The 21,893-nt window shown below is 38.6% G+C and overlaps 2 protein-coding genes across 2 annotated transcripts in view; one reads left to right on the top strand and one right to left on the bottom strand.

Annotated features, from left to right (window-relative positions):
• Positions 1-158: 158 nt before the first annotated feature.
• LOC139134620 (C-type lectin 1-like) lies at positions 159-9,474 on the bottom strand. Its single transcript, XM_070701549.1, has 3 exons — positions 9,003-9,474; positions 6,055-6,287; positions 159-576 (listed from the first exon to the last, which is right to left on the bottom strand). The coding sequence occupies exons 1-3, from the start codon at positions 9,379-9,381 to the stop codon at positions 394-396; spliced, it is 795 nt and encodes a 264-aa protein (XP_070557650.1). The 5' UTR covers positions 9,382-9,474; the 3' UTR covers positions 159-393.
• A 3,651-nt stretch (positions 9,475-13,125) lies between these two features.
• Positions 13,126-21,893, top strand: part of LOC139134618 (coatomer subunit gamma-2-like) — a 30,721-nt gene continuing 21,953 nt past the window's right edge. The window contains exons 1-5 of the mRNA XM_070701546.1: positions 13,126-13,292; positions 13,976-14,025; positions 14,538-14,618; positions 17,663-17,734; positions 18,274-18,429. Of these exons, the coding sequence (XP_070557647.1) occupies positions 13,253-13,292; positions 13,976-14,025; positions 14,538-14,618; positions 17,663-17,734; positions 18,274-18,429 (399 nt within the window). The 5' untranslated portion in view covers positions 13,126-13,252. The remainder of the gene's footprint in view (positions 13,293-13,975; positions 14,026-14,537; positions 14,619-17,662; positions 17,735-18,273; positions 18,430-21,893) is intronic.

The raw sequence follows: 21,893 nt of genomic DNA, 5'->3' as shown, positions 1-21,893 counted from the left end.
AAGAGGTTTATTAAAAGTATACGGGCACGGAAATGTTTAATCCATAATATTAAAATGACAATTGTGCTATCGGCTAGTCCTAGCCAAGTTCAGCTTTGATGTGTGTCGGTATGAACAAAATTACAAGTATGAATTACCTGGAACATGGACAGGAAAAGAATGGTGATGAATAAACTTTTTTAATAGTAAGTATATCATTCTAAAGACGAAGTAAAAAGCTTGTATACTTGATCTGGAGGTTTCGTCAAGGAAATGATATTACAATCATAAAACAAACTATGTAAATGTCTAATTTCTAGATTCTGTAATATTCTCATAATCCTTTCGAATATATGACCTAAATAATGTATCCCACGTAAAAATCTCTCTACCAGACAGTACGGGATGCATGTTTCATTCAACGGCCAGCTTCTTCTCGCATATGAATGCCCAATCTTGGTTGCAGTGAGCGTCGTTCCAGGACTGGTTGTTCAGTCTCCACATGTGAATGCAACGATTCGGTCGACGGCTTGGATGTCCGTCTGACCAATTGGAAAACGACAACTCGTTTCCGTCGATGCAGGTCCATTTCCCGTTCTATTTAATGAGAAGGGAAAAAAAGAATGACAAAATTGGAAGTGATAATGAAGACTGGACTTGCCCCGATTACAATAGGCAACTTGTCTAGTCCAAATTGAAGTCTGAATTTAATAAATTGAATGGAAAAATCAGAAACTGCCACGTTGATATTGACGTGATTGCGTAATTTAAGATCCAATGGCTAACTCCCAGACACGTCCGAGCGTAGCACGTACGAATTAGAACCTACAGGGCATAAAATATAGAGAACAAGTAAGGCACATCATGATCTTTATTGAAAAACAGAAAATCGCCAAGCCGCCAGTTGCCAAATTAACTTCTTTAATTTTACTTCACTTCCAGTTGTTGGCTTGCTGTGTTATGGCATTCATTTTAGTGCGTCGAATTTCGATTACACGGAAAGACACGGATTAAGATACTGGGAGGACTAGTGACTCCGCTGTTTTTCTGCCGTTTTTCAATGTAGTTAGTCATATACGTGTACAGGATCTAGGACAAATGTACAGAGATGAAAAAAGATGGGCATTGGCAGGGCACATGGTGAAATCGTACTTCTCAGCACGCTTTCAAAAATACTATCCGATCTAATGCAAATTTTTTGGTGTGAAGTGATATTCGTCAGCTTGGTCAAGTCGTATCGTTGAGTAAGCAGAAATACCCAGCACTTTTTGCAGTGTTTCAAATTACCACGCATTTGGATGAGAAGTTTACATCTTATCTGGACTTGCGATAAACGCCTCAAATCCAAAGACCGAAATTAGAATTTAAGGATTTTGATACAAAAAGTTAAACTCGTCCGTACAACCATCTGTAAATGAATTGAAGGAGCTTTAATACCGACAAGCCAGCTGAAATAAGTTGTAACCTTTAAATAACGTTTTCATTTGTACTGGGACACACGTTTATGTGCAAAGTGCATGCATTAGCTATGTCAACGCAACGTATCGTGTACACTACTATGCACTGTTTTCTTGATAAAATTCAAGATCAGTGGTCGACGATTGGAAAAACACAAAAACTGTAATGAGAAGTTGTACAGTGGGCATTCCACATGAGTTTTTGAGTTGAAGGATAACCCAGACTCTATAGAGAAGTCTATGGATAAACTATATGGCAGAAGAATACGTACTTGTATATCGGTAAGTTACTGAGTATAGAACTTTAAAATAACATTATCGTATATTCAGGTGTTTCCATTATCAATAGTAACTGACATTAAATGACATGGAAGACTCTTTGGAAGTTTTTTGTGTGTTGTTAAGAGTTTTGACTCAAATAATCAAACCTTACACTGGATGCCATTACCATTTCAACACGCCATGATTACAGACGAGCATTGTCATGCGACAAGTGCCATCACAGTCCCCTGTGATCTATTCCGCTCTTGGACTATGCGTCACATAGACGTGTGTGTACATATGCCTGAGAAAAACCAGGCATATGTACACACACGTCTATGGGATGCATAGTCCAAGAGCGGAATAGATCACAGGGGACTGTGATGGCATCGTCACAGAAGGAACTCAAAGGGCAACTCACGCCAGTCATGGCCTGCCCAAGTTCTTGGATCACCAATTGTCAATTAGCTGCTATAACATTGCATCATGTACCTGAATTGCCAGTCTTTTGAATTGTGTGATATTTTGAGTGTTCAGTTATCAGAATGAATGAATTTTATTCAGTTCTGATCGGAGTCCAACCATCATTTTAGTTATATGACTGACAGGCTGCGTCCGTCCCCTTTATCAAATTTGTGCTAATTGTACACGGGTTGATTTTTAAAAAATAGAAATTTTCCAACAAATAATAATTTCTTAGATATTCACAATTCGATAAATTAATAATTTTCACTTTTAAAAAAATATTCTTATGACAGAGGAAAAATTCGAGTACGGACATATGCTTCGTCAGCAGTATATTCGAGTACGGACATATGCTTCGTCAGCAGTGAACAGTTATGCTATAAATAAATCAACTGTAAGCCCGAAGGAAGATTTATTTTCAATTATCTCAGTCATCATTCAATGTCCGGGAGAAAGTCTCCAGGATGATTGGCATAAATATAGAGTAATTAGACCGGAATGATTTAGGATACGGTGATTGGTAACTGTAACGACACTATAGATAGTTTTTCTCTCCGGCTAAGCTACCATTTTGACGTGCACAGCTGCATGATAGCTTCATTCTTCAGTTGTAACCCTCACTGGCCATGCAGCTAAATATCGCGTTAGTTTTTTTCATCGAATTCCATAAAATTCCGCTCGGAAAATAATCGTAGAGGTTTTTGAAAGTGTTTATGATGCATTTGACATTTACGTTTTCAAGACTGAATCATACGATTGCTAATCTCTGCAACCTTATTATTGTTAAGTGAAGAAGCTGCTTGACTGAAAGGAGCAAGGATGTGATATGAGAGAGAGAGAGAGAGAGAGAGAGAGAGAGAGAGAGAGAGAGAGAGAGAGAGAGAGAGAGAGAGAGAGAGAGAGAGAGACAGAGACAGAGAGAGAGAGGAGGGGGGGGGAGAGAGAGGAGGGGGGAGAAAGAAGAAATGCGATTGACATAAACAGGACAGCAAACCATAAGGCTCTCGCCCTGCATAAAGTTGGATCTGTCCTACCCCCCCCCCCAATTAGTACGCGCCTCGAAATCGATTCAGACTTTCGCTCAAACTACTCAACGAAACTTTAAACCATTCTTCTCAAAATCAAGAATAAAAATCGGGGTTACCGTGAAAATTTTGGTTCTATGGAAAGAGATTACTAGTATCTGAAATGGCCCATCACTGAATTTACCTATATTTGAAAGTCAAATGGATGTCATCCCTGTGTTAACTCTGGGTGGATTAAATTTTCGATTTTCGAAAAAAATTAGCCAGTGAAAACTTTAGATACACCATGAGCCTCAGAATGAGACCCCACATTGGTAGATCTAAAGAGATATCCAAGCTAATCGTTTGTTGTACGTGCAATGTATCCGTCTCGTACACTGAAACCCACTGCATTATAAACTTTGAGAATCTGAATATCTGTGCCCGGGGTGCGTTCTATGTGCGGTCTAAACCATGTCTCTTATGGCGGAATGTATGTGGTTTTAAATGTATCTATTATCTATCAGAACAATCAGTTTACCATCTTCGCTTGCCAAGGTCTCTTGTACGGGCAGCGTGATGCTCCCCGAGATCAGAGTTGTCGAAGTGACGGACCCGTGCGAAGGAACAATGACTGTTTAGGGGAGAACCATTTGATTTTTTTTGGGGGGGGGGGTATGGAGGAAATGGGTATGGGAGCAAATTTTTTTTTCCTGTCACAGTGACAGCAATTTTTTTTTCTACTGTCAGAGCTGCGTCAATTTTTTTTTTTTCAAATGGAGTAGCAATGCAAATTTTTTTTTCTTTGTCATCAAGTTTGTGATGCGCCGTCATTATTTACGGCCTGAAACTCAGAAATTTTGAGTGACGCCCCCCCCCTCAACCATGATGAATTTGAGTAACTCCCCTCTCTAACTCTAAAATTTTGACTGATCCCGCCCACTTAGAAAAGTTAAATACAAATACATGTATTTGTAAAATTTACAAAATACAGCAACAGTAAAGACCTTTGAAATCCTGATGTACTCTGCTAGACTATCATCAGTTATCTCATGATGGTTCAAAAAAGGTGAACCCATCAAAATGAAATTGCAAGTCACAATAAAATAAAGATATAAAAGCTCACGTAGTATCTAACCATATAATATATTGTTTAATTTGGATGGGTATTATGACAGGGTTTTCACTAGGATATCTGACCGGGCAGAATTTGAAAGTACAGGGGGGAATATGCGAGAGGCTTAGGGGAAAGAGTCACAGGAGCTTTCCCCTATCTTGCATGGAAAGTTTTAAGATATTGATGTGTGCAATGGTGCAGTCTGGTGCATTCTGAGAGGTGTTTTTTAATTTTTTTACTATGTGAAACTGTTAGAACACCCCAAGGGGGAGAAAAACGAGAGGGGGTTCCCCCTCTCGTATTGGAAATTTTGGGAAATTGATGTGTTTAATGGTGCAATCTGAGAGGAGTTTCAGGTTATTTTGCACTCGGTAAAACTGTTTGAAAATGACATTGAACACTGCAATATTTTTTTACATTTTATGCATGATCAGTGTTTGTGTCACAATATTCAACAACCAAACAATGACAATACAATTTGTGAAAAACAGTTCTGTTTGCCAGAGACTGAAGATAAATAAATATACAGGAATGGAAAATCTGTGACCTTCTTGTGTCATTTCTCCAGCTGCCAGCTTCTAATGAAAAGCATGAATATGGTATGTTTAACTGTCAAAATGGTCATTGAACTGAGGTAAATGAAAACATGTTTCTGTGATAATAAAGGATGAATTCACAACAGTTCAGTTTTGTCCTAGATCCTGTGAAAATTTTGAGAAATTGATGTGCGCCACGGTGCAGTGTAGTGCAATCCGAGAGGTATTTTAAATTTGTCTTTTACCAGTAAAACTGTTAGAAGACCCAAGGGTGGGAGAGCACGAGAGGGGGTGCCCCCCTCTCGCATTGAAAATTTTGAGAAATGTATGTGTGCAATGGTGCAATCTGAGATGTGTTTCAATTTGTTTCGCCAAAAAAATTGAGTAACCCCGCCCCCTTTTTCCTCTCCACATTTTGAGTAACTCCCCCCTGAAGTTTTCAATTTTTTTAGTGCATGACCCCCTCCCTTGTATTTCATTATATTTGTTGTTCCTCAATTTTTCATGGTCAACTTGTGCATCTTCCTAATATATTTATATTGAAAGAATAATATATTGATTTTAACACTAGTTTATTGACTCCTGTCTTGTGTTTTAAAATTTTCACAATTTACAGAAGTCAAAAAGTCCCCTTTAGATAGTGCCTATGCCATTGAGATATTGCAACAGAAATCCTGAAATATGATTTCTTGGGTCAGAAAAGGGAAGAAAACATTGAGTGTACTGAGGTGTAAAGTAGACCTATGTAGTGCATGCTTATATCATAAGTGCTGGGAAAAAACATAAGAATTGCTTGTGGTAAAAACATTTGCGTCGCCTATGGCGGCGCGCCGGCAAAGAATACATGAGAATAGGGTTTCCAAATTTTGCTAATTTCTGGTGCATTGTGACAATTTTTTTTTCACTTCTGTCTGTTATGACAATTTTTTTTTCTCAGGCCATGACAGGATCAATTTTTTTTTCTTCTATCTCACCTGGCGACAATTTTTTTTTCTCAAAATCCTCCATACCCCCCCCAGAAATCAAATGGTGTTCCCCTTACCTTCTTTGTGCATGTCTGAGAGAGAAACTTTTTTCATCTTTTAATTACAGTATCAAATTTGATAAAATGACATTAAATCCGAGAGCAACGCCCTTGTAAGTTTTCTCAATCACAAGAGATAAACTGAGTGTAAAATCTCCACAAAGTCGGATCAAATTTCAAGAACAGAAGGGTATGTGTTCGTCTCTCTTACCGGATTATTTGTACATCCAAGCCACCAACTGTTTGTAGCATCGAGTACGTCTACGTATGCCTCGATCATCGCCATTTCATCCTTGTCATTCACCACGACCAGATCGGCGCCCTCACTCATCACTTGGCAAAACAATCGGGCGTTGTGCCAACTGGTCGATTGGCCTTTCTTGGCAAACCAGTAACAGGATTCGCCGTAGGTAACCCATGGGTCAGGGCAAGTCTTCTCGGTTGCTGTTGTTCAAAAAAAAATATAAAAAGTCGAATGGCTATTTAAAAAATGAAAACGTTACACCAACTATCATTATGATAACGAAATTCAAATAACATTTTCTTGGGGGTTGGTCATCTTGAATTTCCGCTAGCAGGTGTCTGGTTTTATACTACTGATTTTATATTATACGATTATCGTAACACTGCAACTGTTACCTACGGACTTTGATATCTGACATCCAACGAGGATTAGCATGTTTACTTTTAGCATGATTTTTGACCATGTTTTCTTCATATAAATACCAAACACTATACTGTCTTTCCAGATTTAAGGGCGCGAAAGGGATCATGCTGGTATTATTTTGGCTACGTCGGCCTGTTATGATAAGCATAATTTGTATTATATCATACCAGTATATTGATAGCACCAATGAAGTGATCTGATTGGTCGAGACGTGAAAAGAACAGCGGTATATTCGTATTATACCAAAGTTGGCACACGCGCGAACTCTCGGCAAGTGCAAAAATCCTTTTTTGACGTTTCATCCCAGAATTTCAATAAACTACAGCGATAAAGCATAGCCAGTGACGGTATACCACTCGATTTTGATCAGTCCACTTGATATATGCACTCGCTATCGTTCGTACATATATGTCGTGAACTGGTCAAAATCTCGTAGTATACCATCGCTGAGAGTGCTTTATTGCTTAATGATATAATGAAAGCACTGTATTTCTAGATGTTAGGACCTAACGCATCATTACCCTCAGACTTTTAATGTAGGAATCGCCCCCTTGTTTTCAGTTCTTCTTTTTAAAACTCAATCATTACACTGACATTCATCTGAGATTACTAGTAATTACTACATAGTAGTATATTTTTCGATTTACTGTCGACTGGCAGTGTCTTTGTTCTGTGTGTAAAATGAAATGTTACTTCTTAAGTCCTGACGAAATAGCTTATATCATCAACGTATCAAACACAGCTTGCTGTTGTCTAATGTTCAAACATCTTGGATATTTGAAACCCGGGGATTTATCTACTGACTTCCAATCCAGACTATTACATGTAATGCTCATCACACCCTTCTGATATTCAAGTGTTAAAACACATGATATACAATGCGTTTGCATGGATTACACAGTGTATTCCAGCTCAGTTTAAGAAAAGGAAAAACACAATACACTTGCTTTTTTGAACGTAAAAATATGACATTGTCATGAGTCATCCCTATTTCCCCTTGAATCACCATTTTAATTGCATTATTTCTGTCTGTCTTCGACTTTGTACCTTGTATACAGTTGAAGTCATAGAACGGAACTTGAAAGGGCACCCTCTCGAGTTGAATCTGACCAAGAGTTACATTTTGGGACGACAATGTCACGTACTAATGCCATTCAATAACAGTGTCACGCACTAATGCCATTCAATGACAGTGTCACGCACTAATGCCATTCAATGATAATGTCACGTACTAATGCCATTCAATGACAATGCACGTACTAATGCCATTCAATGACAATGCACGTACTAATGCCATTCAATGACAATGTCACGTACTAATGCCATTCAATGACAATGCCTAAATGCATTTTTGATCACAGTGTTTGTGTATCGTGGGAACGAAAGTCTTGAGATTAATTTTCAGACATGACTTATGGGTACTTGTTTCGACGAGGAACGGGGACATTAGTTCATGGGTCAAACATGTATAAAATGGTTAGGAATAGAATTTGACGTATTAAAACACATGTACTCAGTCAAATGGAATATATGCCCAAAATGATTCAGTTCTGTTGTGTTGTTACTTGTTGTTAAATTCCCTTTTGGTTGGTTTGTGAATTTCTCACATGCGCCGGTCGAGACACAGTCACGTGACTGCCAGGTGGTAAAGATTCGCCAACTTGAACAAAAATTATCATTTGCTCGAGAACGTCGTCAGTGTCATCTGTGATGACAGCAATCGAAGCTACGATGGCCTGATGTAGGCCTAATTGTCAAAACGAACGTTCGGGGATATTGTTGTGTTTTTTTTCGTCTAAGATATAAAAGCGCCCTTGTCAAATGCAAATGAAATGTGTCACGTCTTTTAAGTATGCCACGAGTACGTGTAGATATACGAATGACGGAGTCGGCCATGGGGACTTTTGAAAACGTTTACTTTTGTCTGAGTACCTATTTTTCATTGTTGATGGTTTGGTTCGCACGGCTTGGTGGCCCGAATAAACACCGCTTGGCAAAGATGTAATTCTTTTAATAATCCACGCGAATTCATCAGTTGAAATAGCAACTTAGATGGACGTTGTACTGTTGCAATCTCTAGTTGAAACTGTGCCGTCAATTCCAAAAGGAGATAGGAATGCCTCACTGGCAAACGGTCCAGGCTTTCAACGAATAAAAATAGTCGCTTCGGCGTGGTTTGTTTGATTTGGTATTCGAATTCCATCGATGCACATATCGCGTGCTATCAACTTGCAATGAGATCTAAGTATACGTGGTTTGTTCAGCAGAAAACTGCTCTAAATAGAAGCCGAGAATGTTACAAGTATTTGCTCTACTGAAATCTCATGTCGGGTTTAAATGTTATTCATTTAGGCCTATTATTCACAAATATACTGACTTCATTGTCAATGTTGAAAACTGTTAGCGTAATGTTTCTAAAATATTTCAATGAATATTTGCCATTATATTTTGTCCCGTCTATGACAAAACATGTAGTATATTTGAATCAATACCTTGAAGCTGGCTCACAACATTCGTCAACAGGTCGCTTATCCTAAACGATTGGTTCAACAAAGCAGCCTCAGCTCTCACCAGTCGTTCCTCGAGCTGTTCAAGTCTGTTATTCTGCTTGCTGTTTTCTTCTCTCAAGCTTTCCAGCTCTTCAAGGGTGTCTGCCGAGCTCGCTGCGGTGGCACAGCCACCCTGACCCGAGTCGGGTACGTTGAATGTGTACTGGCACATACTAGTTTCGGGAGCAGCCTGAATCGTGTAGTTAACCGACGTCGCGCCGACCGCAAACCTCACCGATAGGCAAAGAAGTGTTAATAAAACGTGAAAACTCGAATCAGAGCTTGCCATCTTGCTTTTTACAACGAAGAATTGAGCAGTCATGCCCGGTTATGGAACGAGAATTCGCTGAGAAGCGCCGAGGGCATTCCGCTATCCGATATCTCCAACCTTTATAAACACATTCTGAAAAGGCCGTGGCCTGAAAAAATAAGCTTAACAATGCACGGTCCTTGGTTTACATCGCTTTGTTAAGTTGAAAGGAAAGATATCACATTGCAATGATAGTATACCAAGTGTGTTCAACGACTTTTAGAGACCTCTGCACATTGGTCTTTGGTGCTACCATAATTCTTTTCCTTCAGCATACACAGTCAACCAAAATAGCTAATGGTGTACTTTTCAAAATTGTAGTACGGTGTAACCATTCTTAGACTGTTATTCACAATAATGTTTGCTCTGCCTGTCAGGGGAGATCTGAAAATATTTTGGTTCCCAACATTTTGTGTCATCCAACGGTTCTAATGTCAGTAATAATTATACAAAATCTAGGACCATTTTGTCGCATTTTATGGCTTTTGTCTCGAAAAAATCTACAAATGTATGAATACAATTAAATATTCATAAAAACAACAAGTTGGCACTGTTGATAATTTTTCAATATTTTTGTGCAATGTATCAAATATAGTTTCTTGGTGTCTCCCTACAGCATGCTGAAATATACAATATTCAGTTCGTCAACAAAACCTGTATATATAAATATCGGTGATAACTGAATTAGAGTCAAGACTAAAAGTCATTTGGCAATGATACAAATGCATGGTAAACGTATGCAGGCTGTGTTGGCAAGCTGAATTCTGGATACTCAACAGCATTACGGAGTAGAAGAAGAACACAGTTGTATAAACTGAACAAAAATACGGTCAGCTACTGCCCTGCTACTGCTACAGGCAGTGTTGCTGTCACTGCATACCGACAGTGACAGTGATAGCTCTGACTCTGATGATGTAGTTGAAAAGAAGAGTTTCGGACGCTCATGACAGTGAAACATACTTATAATTATAAGATCAGGCCAGAGAACAACACATAGAAGACCACGAGACTTAACAGTTACCAGGGAGTTTTGAATTCTGGCATATAAGAATAATCAAACATCGAGAAAAAAGATGAGGTCACCATGCCTAATTTTGGTCACTGTTCTTCATGAATATCACTTAAAATCAATATATATAAAACCATTCATTTCAAGTTCATGAAGTAAATGAAATTTTCACATCTTATCATACAATAACACAACAGTAAAATTTTGAACAGTAAAGAATATAATTTAAATGAAAAAATGAGTGACTAAATGAATTTATTTATTTATTTTTTACCAAATTCACCATCATTACACCCAAAATTTCTGAGATTAAAACGTTTGGAATGTTTTAACCTTCAAATATTGTCAATTTTGTAAAAACATTTATAGTAGAATCTAAGTCGTATATGTCTTGTACTTTTGTAAAATTATTTGTTCGGTAGGTCATTGTGCTCAGTTTTTCACAGTTGTTGGCAAAATGTAGCAAGAAACTCACTCATGATCGTCATTTTTTGTGCTCTTCAGCTGGTGCCATTGACCTGGCCGGAGTTGGATTAACTCAAGTCGGCTTAGACTGATAAATCCAAAAAGTCCACTGATGTGTTTAAAATGAATCAATACAAGAACTTGCCTTAGGAATATAGCTCTACAAACTGCTGATAAGAGGTAGTGCCGAACATCTACGAGCAGAACTTCACAATACACGTGTATCATTTCTCTGCGTGCATTCAATTCCTAACTAATATGCGGCTATATGATAATTTTTTTGAGGGGGGATCGAAAAAAAGTGATCATATAGACGGGGGGACTTGAAATTTTTTTGAGAGTATTGAGGGGGATCTGAAAAAAAATTAGATTTCAATCGCGATTCCTCCTACCCTCCCCTCACCATTTTTGTGAACGCAGCCTCACGAAAATGAAGTGCACGCCGCAATAGGCCTACGCGTGCGCGAAAGCATTAAAATAATTTTTGCAGGAACTTATGCATTTTGTTCATTCACTTTACCGACTTAAAATATTTGTGTTTTAAGTAGAGGTTATTCTGTGATTAGTGCATCGGCTGACAAAATGTGTACAGAGATATCAAAACCATAACTGTTTATGTAAATGCAACGTAACCAGTTGCCACTATTACGGCTGTGAAATAAAACATAAATGAAACAAAAGCTAATGCCAATTTATTTATGTTTATACATAAGAAGTAAAAGTGAGCGGACAAGAATATATGGTGTTCCCTAACTACGGTAATACACCAAACTCTTGTTTTACTTTACTTTATGACTAATCTAAGGATTCAAAGTAATAATGCTAGGACTGTGACGTAACCATTGCTTTTAGGTGGAAAATTATGCATTGTTTTCGCCGTTGTGGCTATTCAAATCTAAATGTGTTTCAATTTAAATCGAACCTTTATTCCCATTCTACAATGAAAGTAGAGTAATATTCACCTCTCGAATTGGTAAGTCCATATTGTTCATTGAAGGTATTTTCTCTCCTGCTACTCATGTAAGGCATAAAGTCTTTGACAAAAATATAGTAGGGTTCTGAAACATTGAAAGCAGACATCAAAACCCGTTATTTTTGGTCTTTTATCATCAAAGCAAAATACTTATGTAAAGTTCATTCTTACATGAGCAGTAATTTTATTTGTGACGTCAACGGTAACAAAAGAGTGAGCATGCGACTGACAGAATCGAACTTTGAATATGAGCTAATTCGGAACTCAAGCTTTGCACATTTTCAGACGCGTATTTTTAGGGACATATTTAACTTTAGACGGAAATGTCAGAACAGCAATAAAAAGTAACGACCAGAAAATGGCACAAATCTTTTGAATGGGTTTAATTCTGCACCGGAATGTGGATAAATTTAGGCTTTATAACGTGGCATTAAAATTTAGGATGACCCATAAATTTCGAATTCATGGGACACGGACCTGTATTTTTGACGAATTCGGCACAACACCGTTGTAGTAATTTTCGCAGGTCTTAGTCGTCGCTTTCCGAACCAATGATTCATTGGCTGTTCATAAAGGTTTGTAATCCACAATGCATTCTAGATCGGTTATTTTCTCACTAGTGGTGTGCAAAATATAAGAAATGCATGATTGAAAAAGTTTGGGCTTGACTCATCAGTTAAGCTAATTTTAGCCTGAAAACATCTAAAAAGCTACTGAACTGTTGCTGACATACAGCATGAGATCTAGTATACACAAAATCCGTCGGTTTGAACAGTCATTAAACACTTTTGCTGAAGAGATGGGATATGGTAGGAAACTATCATTGAAAGCATATGGTTTAAACCCGGGGGTTTAAAGTTGTTAAATAGCTTCAGTTTCAACAATATATTTAACATTTGTTATGCTGACACAATGGAAATTTGATACAGTTGTGTACACATTTACAACTGTTGGTTTCACTTTTAATAAAGTTCACCATGAAAGTGAAAAATAAGATATAATTTTATACGCGTTCAATGTGCGCCACCTGTGACAAGGCTGTCAAAAGTTGAATAGAAAAAACGCTGAAGGGTAGTTTGGTAACAAATCTAGGCTGGCTCTGGTTTCAAAAGAGGGCGATATTTACCCTTCAATAAACTGTAATACTTGATACGGAATGGTTTATAACTATTTGATGATTTGATGATAGTCAAGTATCTAAATGCCTAGTTATAAAAGCTGTAAAGCGATAATCACATGACCATATCCACCCGAACTGAGCTAAATATGAGAACCTAGGGAGCTTTCCCCATAATGCTTTGCTGAACTTCCTATGCGCAGTATTATGCGCAGTACATATGAAGTGACGTGGCCGGTGTGTTGTGGAAGTGTAATACAGCACACATCAGTAAAATTTTGACTTTCCTGCGTACTTTTTGAGAACTGTTCTAACGAAAATGCATATGTTGAAAAGGGATAAGAAGGATGAGGAAGACAGTAAGTCAGAAATAAGTTATTTTGTAAGACCAGAATGATTGACTTGTGCTTCGATCGTGTCAGCTGCCGATTCATTTTGTCGTCGGCTCGACTGACTACGTGAAGATACCAGATCGAAAGTTTCAAGAAATATTGTAGGACATCGCCACTCACGTAAAATTTATGATTGATTTTGTGTTGATATAGAATTGTATTTAATAATCTGTTACATTTACCTAGAGCCGCTTTGTCAAGAAATTGAAATCACATCACAGACACTACATGTATTGTCAGCCAGTAAAATGTTGTAACTCTGATTTGAGGTAACGAAGCGAGAATCTGACAACATCAATGAACTTCACACCTATAGCGTCCTCCTTTCATTTGAAAAAAGTCTCCTTGTGTTCCTAAGAAAGTTATACAAATTCTGTAGGCATTTGAAATGGTTTTGATTTCATTTACTGTGCCACTTCACGCTAGCAGGCAATACAAATTTCTGGCTATGTTTGTTAGGGCTTCAAAGTTGAACGCAGAGACTTCTGCAGCTAATAAGGCAAGTCACGTGGGCAAGTTTTCGACAGTCATCTGTCGTAGTATCAACCAAAAATATTTCTGTTCTAGCTAAATGCAACTTTCTATATGTCATAAGATCACTTGTGGTGAGTTTCAGAAATAAATCTGGCTGGTTACTTTCTACCCTGCAGGTTCTTCCAATCCATATGCAAACTTGGAAAAGAGTGCTGTATTGCAAGAAGTAAGTACATGTGGAAAATATAAGACCTGTATGAATGTTTAAAAAAAATCGTATTATTCTAATGAAACGAACAGTATGTATTGCCACCAGACCAGAATTAGGTTTCACTAGTCCATGGTAACCATTACCATTTATAGATTCATTTAGTAACATGAAACAGAATGTTGCAAAAACAATTCCAGGAGCTAAGCCGTTTTGTTAATAATATATAATATGGTAAATTTAGATCTTGGTGTTGTTGTTGAATACTTGTATAGAAGAAGGGAACATGGCTGAAAAGACTTGAAAGTTGAAATAGTGGATGGATTTTTTTGTGGAATACAGGAGAATTCTGATAGTCTCATTATCATTGACATGCTTCCAGTTTCCTTGTTACTGGATCGTTGATTTTGCAGTGTAACAGGAAACATATCTGTATTCTCTCACCAAGGGAAGTGTACCACACACTCTCTACACTGTGCCTGAATCTTTGGAAAGATCTAATACATATTTTCCTGATTGTTGAATTTCAGGCTCGTAATTTCAATGACACACCTATAAATCCAAGAAGATGCTGTCACACTCTGACCAAGATACTCTACATCATCAACACTGTAAGTCTTGTCATGTTCAGTGAAAATCATCTCGCATACACTCTTAAAATTTGATCCCTTTCCCAAACATAACACTAGACCCTACTTATTTCTGAATGTTGTACTGGAGATTGTCCCAAACATTTTACCTCATCAACTTTAACCCTTTCCCTGCCAGACAGTATCACTTCTCAATCAGCTAAGTCAGTAAAAAGCGGTATTGAGCCAAAACATGACTATTTTCACCCACTTGGCTTGGCCTGTTATGGCATCTTTAGTCCAAAAAATCAAGTTTACAGTATTTATGTTTTCAACAGCCTTCAAATGTACAGTACTATGTTAAAATACACCATGTGGAATATGTTGTGTTTCATTAATTTTAACCATCTTGACCTGGTGGTGAAATATGGGCTTGGCAGGACATCGTTAATTAATCCTGCCGAGCGCCCTTGTCCGTTATTCTCCCAAGTCAGTAGAAAACCGCCCCATAATATGTGCCTGCAAAAGATTGGCTCTCCTGCATGTTATCCTGCCAGGCATTTTGGCAGAAATCGCCCATTTTCAGGGTAGTTTTAGCCGTACTTATACGTGTTAGACTTCGATAATTTCTACATGCCCGTAGACAGGGGAAGGAGCTCAAGGGTTGCTGCAGAAAAAAATTGAGGTCACCGGCTTTGTTTGCCCCTGGGAGTGCGTCATTTTATTGCCGTTTCATGTTTATTTTTTCGGAAATAAACTCCTTCAGTATTACGCACGTCCGCTAGGCACAATCATCACCTCACTCGTCTGTTAGTCAGAGACCCTGAGGGTCGTGCTAGGGGTGCAGAAGCACCGGCAAACCTGTCCTGTTTCCCCAGGGTAGGGTCAATTGAATACGTACCTTAAACGACTTGGCAGTGTAGCACAAAAACTACGTTTTTGCCGTTGTATTAACGACATGGCTGAGCCATTGAAGCACAGCTCAACGTAGTTTAGCCAGCTCAGTTGGGAGTTGGCTTACGAGTGTTACCGTTCATTACTGACTTAATCGAGTGGTCCTCAGTCAGGTACGGGTTTGTACCGACATGGCTTGGGCTGCAGCTAACCAGTGATAACCAGTCACTACACCCAAGTCTTCAGTTCCTCACTTGCGTGCCTGCGATGCACGGTGCAACGCAATATGCTTCCATTGTTCTAGCCATCGACGTGTCCACATGCCTGGCAGCCATATTGTACTGCTAGCTGGTTTGCATAACAAAAGCAGTCCCTGCTAACTGCAGGCGGTATCCCCGTAGCATATTGACCTTATGTCACCTTTTGAATTCTCTTTACGCAAACAGCGTACGTAGTTACTAATGCGTCGGCAAGAGGATACGTTTGCCTGCAAACCAGAGCCAATACTTCGGACGATGGAATAAATAAAAAATCCAAAGCTACGTCCATTGAATGGCACGGCCAAGGCGGTGAAGGACGTTGCCTGGCTTGAACTTGCAGAGCTGAAGCCCAGCTTAGTACGTCGGACACCAGTTTGTAATGGTATTTCCGAGTTGTTCATATCCGTTCCATCGGAGGAACAAGTCGAGCCGTCCCGTCAAAAATACGTTCTCATTTTCAGTCACGCACAACTGAATAAGTGACTTTCGTCTCGCACCATCGGCATATCTGCCAAGTCGTTTGCAAGAGGTAGCCTTCTAGATTAGCATTGCCGAGTTGGTCAAGTTCGGCAGCAATCTCTATAGTGCCAGGCAGCCAAGTACGTCCAACTCCGCCAGAAAACGTCACCATGCTATCCTGCCAAGTCCGCTAAAAAGCGGTAAAAAAAACCCAGCCCCCCTCGGGTGTGGGGCACTGGCGGACAGGTTTCTGCACCTTTCCCTGTCTATCGACTCCCTGCGAACCCATTTCGAGGGGAAAAGGCGTTCCTTGTCAGAAAACCTCTCCTCGGATGACCCCTAAACGCACAGGGGATAGCAAAACGTAGTGCCGTCGACTTGGCAGGAAAGGGGGTACCCAAAAAGGGCCCGATTTCCACCGGGTTGGGAGAATAACGGTCACCAGTGCTTAGATTCTGGCTACACCGAATTTCAAGCGGATTTTCACCGACTTGGCAGGAAAAGGGTTAATTAATCAGTAAACCTACTAGCTGTGGCTAGTGGATTTGCTCACCTGTGGTGATCATCTTGCGACTGTATTTCAAGCTGTAAAATTAATATACAGCCAAAGTCATCATGAGATACATACTTGGAGAAATAAAACAAGTTACTGCATGATGTGGTACTGCATGGTAAAAAAGTATTAATTAGAGGCCCAAAGTAGAGTTACAGAGGCAATAGATTTTGTGCAGATGATTTGTTGAAAAAAATATTACTGTTGATTCATATCAGTGTGTTGCAAAAATCAACACAAGGTGTTTTTTCTTCAATTTTTGCTGTGAATATCTGCTGATATGAGCATGTTACTCCGGTACATTCTCACATAGTAGCAACAAGAATACCAAATCCATTAGTAATTCTACAAATTTACAATCTCTCTTATTAGTTGTCTAGTGTAATTGATTTTTGCAAACATAAACTGTTGAAAAATACTAACTCCATGAGCTTCAAAATAAACCTCACAAGTTGTAGACCAGAAAATCTCTCCCTGATGTGCATTCTATCTTTAATCATAGTGGCAGTAATTTGCTTTGCTTCTTTCATCAAACCTCAGTTTTTAAGTATGCTTATTATCGCATGTACTGGTACAGTGTACTAGTATTGTACTGTTATAGTATCTATATGTTTCCTCTTGATGCTTGCTTTGAATTGATCTTTATACATTACTATTTAATTGCATCACCTTGTGTTTTTTTCTTTTCTTGCTATCTGACACTTTTGGATGGTGATTACTAGGAGGTAATTCAGTTTTTGTTTTTGTTTTGTTTTTGTTTTTTCTTACCATAACTATCATCAGGATTCAAGCACTTTCAACTTCATGGAGCAGTGGTATAGGGATACTTATAAACTTGTTAATGCTTTCTTCATATCACCACTCTGCATGTTGTTTGATTCCAAGGCACTTTGACATTTTATTTCATTCTGTGTTTACAGGGAGAGCACATTGGCACCATGGAGGCAACAGAGACATTCTTTGCTATGACAAAACTTTTCCAATCTAATGATGTAAGTATATACGACACGAACAGCTAGTCTTTCAGTAAAGCTGAGTGGTCTAACAGAGCACCACTTTTCAAAGATTGAATACTTTCTTCCCCTTTTCACTGGAGAGGTTGACTTTAGAAAATAATTTTATTGTATGGAAGTTCAGTGGTGAAATTTTAGAGGCAGACCATGTTTTTTTTTTTATGTTAGGATTTTTTTACATTACGGTAGAACTAAATCAAAGATTGTGCCAAACTGATGTTACTGTAATCAGTGTTCATGTTAAATTGAAACGGATGACTACCCTTTGAATTTTTCCATTACCTTTTCATCTGTAGCACCTGTGCTGTGATTTTGTGATTTTGTACTCTGGTTCATCATTTTAAATCCTGCAGTATTTTTACACATAGCATATATCTAATATTTATTATAAGGTGCTAAGCATTTAGCAGTCAGGTCAACAGAATGCAGCATAGTATCCCCGTATCTCAGTGAACTGTGGTATGATGTGAAACTCTTACCGGTACTTACACATTATCGGGCCTTTTTCCATTTTTCAGCCAACATTGCGACGTATGGTGTATTTGACCATCAAAGAGATGGCCAACATTGCTGAAGACGTAATCATCGTAACCAGCAGTCTTACCAAAGACATGACTGGCAAGGAAGATATGTTCAGGGCTGCTGCCATTAGAACTCTTTGTAAGATCACTGATGTAAGTAATGTCAGATCAGATTAGCTTGTCATGCTGTCTTTGATTGCTAGCATGTGAGTTACACCTCTGTATCTGTCATCTTAAGTTTCACCATGTGAAATTATCTGTTGGTAATATTGGCTCCACATTACAGCATACAACCAATGGTTACTTCTAATGTAATAACTTACATGCATTGTCAGAGACTCAAAGTACTTGAAACTATAGTCCATGATATTGTTATGTAGGTCATTTCCCCCACACTCATCATGACCTGAGTTCAATTAGTCTAGAACATTCCCAAGGTCACTGCCCTTAATGACCTCACAACCTTGAATTCAATTAGTCATGTTTGGAATGTTCTGGAAAGTTGATTAGTTGTGTAAGGGAGATAATTTTAGAACAGTAATTAGCATGTCAATAAAAGTTCTAGATTGTTCTTATATGCCTTTATAAAGGGACGCGCTCAGCTTCCAGTCAGACTTTTTGGGATCGTGTCTCTTGTGTGTTACTAAACTCCAGCAGTAGTCATTCTCAAGACTTTTCAAGACCTTCACTGCCAACGCTGGATTTATACTGTGGACTTTGTTCAACTTCAAGCCTGCAAGCCAAAGGACTGTTCATTCATCCAACTGACTGTTACAACTCTGAGACTGGAGCTTTGCCGTCCCAGCTGAGATAAGTAGTCTGTACACTTTTAAAGCTTGTACTCTATCCCTGACTTAGCAATTAGTTTTATTTTCGTAATAAATTTTGTTTAAACGTTAACTGCTGAGTTCACCCTTTTGTTCGTTTTCTCTGCACGTAACAAAATTGGGGGCTTGTCCGGGATACGAATATTTTGAGCCGTTTGACAACATTTTGCCTACCTTTTCAAAACTACTGTATACTGTGAACTCAGCGAAATTCAATCATGGCGGAATTCAAGCCAGACGAATTTATGGATGACCTTGATCAGGACACATTTAATTCCCTCAGAAAAGACAACCTCATAGCACTGGCAAATTTCCTTAAAGTAGATGTCAAAAGATCTATGCGCAAGCGAGAAATACAGTTCAAGATTGCAAAACATTTAGTTAATTCTGGCCATTTTGAGGAGTCTGCCTTAAAAGATTATGAGCCTGAGTCTTCCTTCGAACTCAAAAAATTGGAATTAGAAATACAGGCAGATTTCGAGCTAAAAAAATTGGCATTAGAAAAAGAAAAAGAATTACAAATGAAAGAAAAAGAATTACAAATGGAAAAGGAGAGACAGGCATTAGAAAAAGAAAAAATACAAATGCAGTTAGAAATGGAAGAAAGACAGAAAGAGAGGGAATTGGAAATGAAAGAAAAAGAATTGCAAATGGAAGAAAGACAAAGGGAGAAAGAAAGAGAGGAAAAAGAAAAGGAAAGAGAATTAGCAGAACACCGACTGCAGTTAGAAATAAAACGTTTAGAGCTTGGACAGTCAGGAAAATTCTTCCCTTCAGACAAGTTTGACATCACTAAGCATTTCAGGTTAGTTCCCCCTTTCCAAGAAAAGGATGTTGATAAATATTTTCTCCATTTTGAGAAAATTGCTCAGAGTCTGAATTGGCCTAAGGAGTCCTGGTCTATGCTTTTGCAGAGTGCTTTGGTGGGTAAAGCCAGAGAAATTTACATTCAGTTGTCAGTAGAGCAGGCTTCAGATTATGATTCTGTGAAGGAATTAATTCTCAAGGCTATGAGTTGGTGCCTGAAGCTTACCGTCAGAAATTTAGGGATTGTGAGAAGGCGAAAGATCAAACTTATGTTGAATTTGCTCGAACAAAAGAACAACTGTTTGATCGTTGGTGTTCTTCGGAAAAGGTCAGTCAGAATTATGACAAATTACGACAGCTTGTTTTGATTGAGGAATTTAAAAGGTGCATCCGGAGTGACATCAAGACATTTATCAATGAACAAAAGGCAGATACATTGGAGGTTGCTGCACGTTTGGCCGATGATTATTCATTGACCCACAAATCTTCCTTTCTCAGCAAACCATCCCAGTCCTTTTCATACAGAAACAATGCAGGTAAATTTAACTCCTCCTTTTCATCCAAGAATTTCTCAAAGGACAGTAGAAAATCAAATGACAACAGTTCACAAAATTCAAGTAACACTCCCACATCATCAGATCCCAAGTCTCAATCTCCTTCTGACAAACAGTTCGGTACACTTTCTTGTAATTATTGTAAGAAAGACGGCCATTTAATGTCAGATTGTTTCAAATTGAAAAGAAAACGTGAAGGTCAAAGTAGTCAAAGTGGATCTAACCCACCGGCTTTATTTCTTCATCAACTCGATTAGAGTCTAATAATGTGTGCAACACATTTTCTGAGGTTAAATCCCTCTCATCCCCAATTAATGAGGTCAAGGTCAATTCTTCTCAAGATAGCATTATGGGTATTTTCGAACCATTTATTCACGATGGTTTTATATCACTTTCTAGTGATTTTTCTTCCGCTACCCCTGTCAAATTTTAAGAGATACCGGGGCTTCCCAGTCTCTTTTGTTGGCAGATACCCTGCCGTTTTCTGAAAAGTCATTTTCAGGTTCTAAAGTTCTTATTAAGGGGGTAGATTGCAATGACTACATTCCTGTTCCTCTCCATAATGTCTATTTGTCTTCGGACTTTGTTTCTGGACCTGTGGCTTTAGGTATTAGGCCTTTTTTGCCTTTTGAAGGATTCACCTTCTTCTTGGAAACGACCTTGCTGGGGACAAGGTCATTACTAATCCACTTGTGACTGATAATCCTAGTTTAGATCAGGATCCAGAGCCAATTGAACAAGAGATACCCGATTTATTTCCTTCATGTGCCATTACTCGAGCCATGTCAAAGAAAACTTCCGAGAATCAAAATACTCTCAAAAATAATGTCACAGATGTTGACTTAAATGACACCTTTCTCAGTCAGGTGTTTGACACGGATCATTCCGTTATCCCTCGTGGATTTGAAACTTCCAGTAAAACTTCTGCTGACCAAAGTCAGACATTTTCTAGATCAAATCTCATTGCAGAACAACACAAAGACCCAGATATTTTGTCTTTGTTTGACAGGGTAGATGATGAAGGTAAAACTTCAGATAGCTCTGTTTCCTATTATACAAAATCTGGTATTCTCATGCGTAAATGGAGACCTCCAGATGTTTTGGTTGATGACGATTGGGCTATAAAACATCAAATTGTGGTTCCAAAGCCCTATCGTGCTGAAATATTGCGCCTGGCCCATGAAACGCCCTGGGCTGGTCACTTAGGAGTCAGGAAAACTTATCACAAAATTCTCAGTCACTTTTATTGGCCTAATCTCAGGCAGGATGTAGCACATTTCTGTAAAACTTGTCACACATGTCAAATGGTAGGAAAGCCAAATCAGACCATTCCAAAGGCCCCTTTACAGCCAATTCCTGCATTTCAAGAACCATTTAGTAGGATACTAATAGACTGTGTTGGGCCCCTACCAAAAACAAGATCAGGAAA

This window comes from Ptychodera flava, chromosome 6 (assembly GCF_041260155.1).
Source record: "Ptychodera flava strain L36383 chromosome 6, AS_Pfla_20210202, whole genome shotgun sequence".
In the NCBI taxonomy this organism is placed as follows: Eukaryota; Metazoa; Hemichordata; class Enteropneusta; family Ptychoderidae; genus Ptychodera; species Ptychodera flava.
This window is presented reverse-complemented; position numbering and strand designations above follow the sequence as displayed.

Coding starts and splice junctions, on each gene's coding strand:
- LOC139134620 (XM_070701549.1), bottom strand. CDS start 9,381: ATGACTGCTCAATTCTTCGTTGTAAAAAGCAAGATGGCAAGCTCTGAT. Junction 6,288..9,002: donor TGTTGTGAGCCAGCTTCAAG/GTATTGATTCAA, acceptor TTTGAACAACAG/CAACCGAGAAGACTTGCCCT. Junction 577..6,054: donor TTGGATGTACAAATAATCCG/GTAAGAGAGACG, acceptor CTCATTAAATAG/AACGGGAAATGGACCTGCAT.